Here is a 5597-nt window from a genome sequence, read left to right on the forward strand (position 1 = left end):
GGGTGGGGGGCGCCGCCGCCTCGGGGAGATTGAGGGGTGGGGGGGTGGAGGAGATGGGGCTCTTCTCCCCCCCCCGCGAGTATCGCGGGTCCCCCTCTTGTGCTTATCTAATTCCCTTTTGAAGCCGTCCATGCTTGTAGCCGCCGCCACCTCCTGTGGCAGTGAATTCCAAGTGTTAATCACTCTTTGGGTGAAGAAGTACTTCCTTTTATCCGTTCTAAACCGACCGCTCAGCAATTTCATGGAGTGGCCACGAGTTCTTGTATTGTGAGAAAGGGAAAAAAGTACCTTTTTCTCTACCTGCTCTTTCCCATGCATAATCTTATAAACCTCAATCATGTCACCCCTCAGTCGTCGTTTCTCCAAGCCAAAGGGCCCCAAGCGCCTTAACCTTTCCTCATAGGGAAAGTGTTCCAACCCTTTTATCATTCGAGTTGTTTCTTAGTTCAGCCTGTTCCGTAGCAGTGCCATGGTACCTGCTCCAAGAAATCTGCCAACAATCCTGTATTTGATGGGAAAGTAGCACGTCATCATCAATGTATGGTGAACTCTATCCCAGCAGATGTCAGAACATTTTTTTATTGGGAGGACACACCCTCGTAGCCCTCCCCAAAGCTAATGTCAAGGGACCGGCACTGCAGTCCGGTCCTTAGGAAGATACTAATGTGTTTGTTACTAGAAAACACTTTCATCAAAAGCTTTTCTGGTTCTGTTCCAATGAAACCAGAGAAATCATCTATGTAGCTGTCGTCGCCCCCCAATGAGAAATATTCCCGGAGCCAAATGATGGTCTTTTGAAGAACAGAAAATCCAGGCGATAATTAGATTGTGGGGGTTTTTGTCTTTCCCAGAACAAAGAATTTTTGCAAGAAAAAATGTTGCAGAGAGCCCCGACAATCACCGAAAGAGCCAAGAAGGTACCGGGGCTGTTGGGCTGGAGGGGGGGGGGGCACCCGGGTTCGGGCTTTGGGTGGAACTGATTGCAGGGCTGAGGAGCAGTTTCTGAGTCTCCAAATCAAAATTTCGCCCTATGCAAAATGGCAGTCCCTCTGTCGAAGAGACCAGGATTCTCTGCCAGCATCTAACATGTCGCCATGCTTGCACTGCCGTATTTGAATTGGGAAGGTGTTTTCTTAGGGTCAGACTAGCGAAGGACACTCAAGGGGGCCTTGATTTTCTGAATTCGTAGAATCAGAGTTGGACGGGACCTCCAGGGTCGTCTAGTCCAACCGCCTGCGAAATGCAGGAAATTCACAAATACCTTTCCACATGCCCTCATGCCCAGAAGATGGCCAAAAAAAAAAAAACCTCCTGGAGAAAATTGCTTCCTAACCCCAGCGTGGCAATCGGCATTTCCCTGGGCGTGTCAGAAAGGGCCATGAGAACTAAGCACCGAGGCAACCCTTCCTGCCCTCCCCTCTCACGATCTGCCTAAATCCACAGAATCAGCATCGAGCCTCTGCTTCAAAACCTCCGGAGAATTCAATTGTGTCATCTGTAGCGTTGCTTCTGAAACCCCCACGCATCCGTATCCTCTGATTCTGTACTAAGAGGCCATCACACTGAGGTCAAACGGTTCACGTTTGTTTCACGTCCCCAAGCGACGGGTTGTAAGATTGACGTGCAGGAACTCTGCCTCACTGAACAAGGATCCCCTTGCCGGATGCCCAGAATGCATCTTTCGGAAATACCATTCAACTGTTGTGTTTCTTAAAGACCTGGGGAGGGACCGTGGCTCATTGGTAGAACGGTCTGCTTTGCAAGCACAGGATCCCCGTTTCAGTCCCTGAAATCCGCAGTTTAAAAGGATCAGGTAGCAGGTGAAAGACCTGGAGAGCTGCTGCAAGCCAGGAGACAGTGGTGACTTTAATAGACTAAATGATCCAATAATAATTATAATTATTGTACGGCATGGTGCGTAGTATAGCCAGGAGATCTGAAGATTGTCTGGCAGCCTGAAGTTAACATAAGAACATAAGAACGTAAGAGATGCCAATGTTGGAGCAGGCCAAAGGCCCATCCAGAGCATCACTTGCCCCAGACCGAGAGTTCCTATATATAAAAAAGGTAAAGGTTCCCGTGCTCGAAAGCCAGTCGAGTCTGACTCTAGGGTTGTGGTGCTCATCTCCATTTCAAAGCCGAAGAGCCAGCGCTGTCCGAAGACGTTTCCGTGGTCATGTGGCCGGCATGACTAAACAACAAGGTGCACGGAACGCTGTTACCTTCCCACCAAAGCGGTACCTATTTCTCTACTTGCAATTTCTCACTTTCGAACTGCTAGGTTGGCAGGAGCTGGAACTAGAGATGGGAGCTCACTCCGTCATGCGACAACTCGGGTCTTGAACTGCTGATTGAAGCCCTCCCACTGTTGACCCCCCCAAGCACCAAGAAGACAGAGCATCACTTGCCCCAGAGCCCCTATCTATACCTTGTGGCTAATAGCCACTGATGGACCTCTGCTCCATATGCTGATCTAATTCCCTCTTGAATCCATCCATGCTTGTAGCCGCCACCACTTCCTGTGGCAGTTCTAGCTCATTAGCATCATGCTAGGTGGCGAGCTAGGGTTATTATTTTTTTGGGGGGCCGAGAGAGCTCTGAAAGAGCTGTGACTGACCCAAGGTCACCCAGCTGGCTTCATGTGGAGGAGTGCAGAATCCAATCAGTTCTCCAGTTTAGAGTCCATTCTTCTTAACCACTACACCATGCTGGCTCTCTGACTAGAGATCTGACTTGGTATAAGGTAACATCATGGGTGTAGGCATGAAATAATTTTGAGGTGGGGCCATGGCTCATTGGTAGAGCATCTGCTTTGCAGAAGGTCCCAGGTTAAAACCCTGTCATCTCCCATGAAAAAAATTTCAGGAAGTAGGCCTTTGGAAAGACCTCTGACTGAGACCTTGGAGAGCTACTGCAGATCAGACTAGGCAATACTGACTTCAATAGGCCAATGGTATTAGTCAGCTTTGTTTGTGCTGAGTTCTTCTAATGCAGTCACCTCAAATTTTTCAAGACCGTGATGAGCCAGTTGCCAGTTTGTTTGTTTATTTTGTACCCCGCCCTCCCCACCAAAGGGCGGGCTCAGGGCGGCTTACAGACATCTCATAAAATACAATTAAAACTAATCATAATATGTCATCATAAGCATAAATACCGATTATTTAAAATATAGTTAAAACAGTTAAATACAGTAAAAAAAATGCTGGAACATTATTAAGAGAACGGGAGCAAAATTATTTATCATATACCTTAAAGGTAAAGGTCTCCCTTGCTCGAAAGCCAGTCGAATCCGACTCTAGGGTTGCGGTGCCCATCTCCATTTCAAAGCCGAAGAGCCAGCGCTGTCCGAAGACGTTTCCGTGGTCATGTGGCCGGCATGATTAAACACTGAGGTGCATGGAACGCTGTTATCTTCCCACCGAAGTGGTACCTATTTATCTACTTGCAGTTTCTTGCTTTCGAACTGCCAGGTTGGCAGGAGCTGGAACTAGAGACGGGAGCTCACTCCGTCATGCGGCACACTCGGTTTTCGAACTGCTGAACTACTGACCTTCCACAGCCTCTAGTTCAGCGTCTTAACCACTTCCTATACACACCAGCTCAGTTTGATCACTTTGTTGTGCAGCGGGTACAGGCTAAGGTCAGGACGCAGGCTGCAAAGGTGGTAGAGCCAGGGCATGGGGACACTCCTCGGTGCATGATGTGGCTCCTTAGTCAAATGCCTGGTGGAAGAGCCCCATCTTGCAGGCCCTACGGAACTGTAAAGGATCCCACAGGGCCCTGATCTCTTCCGGAAGCCCATTCCGCCAGGATGGAGCCACCACCGAGAAAGCCCTGGCTCTGGTTGTTGCCAGCCTGGCCTCCTTGGGGCCTGTTCACCAAGGTCTCCTGTTTTGACTCGCTTCTGGCTTTTATTGTTCAGGTCCGGAGAGTCCCGGGTTCCAGCGGGCGTCTACACAAGACGGAGGACGGTGGCTGGGAGTGGAGCGACGACGAATTCGATGAAGAAAGCGAAGAGGGCAGAGCGGCAATTTCACAGCTCAGGGTAAGCCAACGCTGGCTGCTTCCCAGTTTGAAACCAGCCAATTTCTGGAAGGATGGCTCCAAGGGGAACCTCTTTGAAGGACATGGTTTTGTCCACCTTTTCGGGCCTGGCTCTGGCCCGGTGGGACACTCTTCCAGCTGAGATCTGAGCCCCTGTGGGACCTAATGCAGTTCCACAGGGCTTGTAAAGCAGAGGAGTTCTGCTGGGCCCATGGTCGAGGGCAGCGACAGGTTCCATCTTTGATTGGCCTCCCCTCTTCAGCCAGACAGATTAGGCACCACTCCCCTCTGAGTTTTACGCCATCTTTTAATTATACTGTTCAGGGCTCTTTTTGTAGAAAAGGCCCAGCAGGAACTCATTAGCATAACAGGCCACACCCAAAGCAAAACTCATTAGCATATTAGGCCACACCCCCATGTTACCAGAAGTGTGGTCATCCAGCCACACCCACATTTTTCTTCTTATTTTGTTTACCTTGTTTGTTGTCAAAACCCAGGGCTTTTTTTGTAGCAAGAACTCCTTTGCATGTTAGGCCACACACCCCTAATGTAGCCAATCCTAATGAGTTTCTGCTGTTGGGTGTGGCCTGTTATTTATTTATTTATTTAACTGTTAGGTAATGAGTTCCTGCTGGGCGTGACCAGCTCGGGAGCCAGCCGGAACTCCGTTCCTGTGCGTACCTGCCCAAAAATAGCCCTGATACTGTTTAGTTTATAATATAATGTATTTCATTGTTGTAAGTTTGGTGTAGTGGTTAAGTGTGCGGACTCTAATCTGGGAGAACTGGGTTTGATTCCCCAGTCCTCCACTCGCAGCTGCTGGATGACCTTGGGCAAGCCATAGTTCTGTCAGAGCTGTTCTCTCAAGGGCAGTTCTCGAAAGAGCTCTCTCAGCCCCACCAACTTCACAGGGTGTCTGTTGTGGGGAGGGGGGAGGGAAAGGAGTTTGTAAGCCGCTCTGAGACGCTGAGTGAAGGGTGGGGTATAAATCCAATCTCTTCTTCTTCTATATTATCAGGCATTTTACCGTATTTATTGTACTATGTACTGGAATGTTTTTATCCTGATTTTACCTGCTCTGATCCTGGGCACAGAGAGAGCGGGCTACAAACCTAATAAATCAAATCGAATCAAAATCCCGTAGGACCACAGGTGCAATTCTCCATTTCTTTGGCAATACTGGAAGGAAATCCTCATTTAGTTGTTTGGAGACTTGTGGAGCACGTTCACACAATCTTCCCTGGGATCTGTCTGTAAGCTGAATCCTTTGGGAATCAGAGATGCAGTAGCTGCGGTCACACGGAGCATTAGCCACGCTACAGAGACGGAAGATAGGCAGATTTTCCGGGCGCAATCACCCCGCAACATCTGGGAAGCGTAGAGCTCCCGTGGCTAACCCGAGGCTTCCCGCTGAAGTTGCGGAGTAAAATACTAGTACCTCCGAGGTACTAGTTTCCGGAAACCGCGGGGCAAGGGCGGGCGTCTGATCACGTTTCCGGTGGTAGCTCGTGGCATCCGGCGCCCGCCAATGTCCTGTCGCGAAAAGTCTCCAC

The 5597-nt window shown here is 49.5% G+C and overlaps 1 protein-coding gene across 1 annotated transcript in view; it reads left to right on the plus strand.

Moving 5' to 3' along the window:
* OXSR1 (oxidative stress responsive 1) overlaps positions 1-5597 on the plus strand; it is a gene marked incomplete at its 5' end in the record, with an annotated part of 101202 nt that overhangs the window by 75034 nt on the left and 20571 nt on the right. The window contains 2 exons of the mRNA XM_015422779.1: positions 852-917; positions 3923-4045. Coding sequence (XP_015278265.1) covers positions 852-917; positions 3923-4045 — 189 coding nt within the window. The remainder of the gene's footprint in view (positions 1-851; positions 918-3922; positions 4046-5597) is intronic.

Source organism: Gekko japonicus, unplaced genomic scaffold, assembly GCF_001447785.1.
Source record: "Gekko japonicus isolate JY-2015 unplaced genomic scaffold, Gekko_japonicus_V1.1 scaffold3483, whole genome shotgun sequence".
In the NCBI taxonomy this organism is placed as follows: Eukaryota; Metazoa; Chordata; class Lepidosauria; order Squamata; family Gekkonidae; genus Gekko; species Gekko japonicus.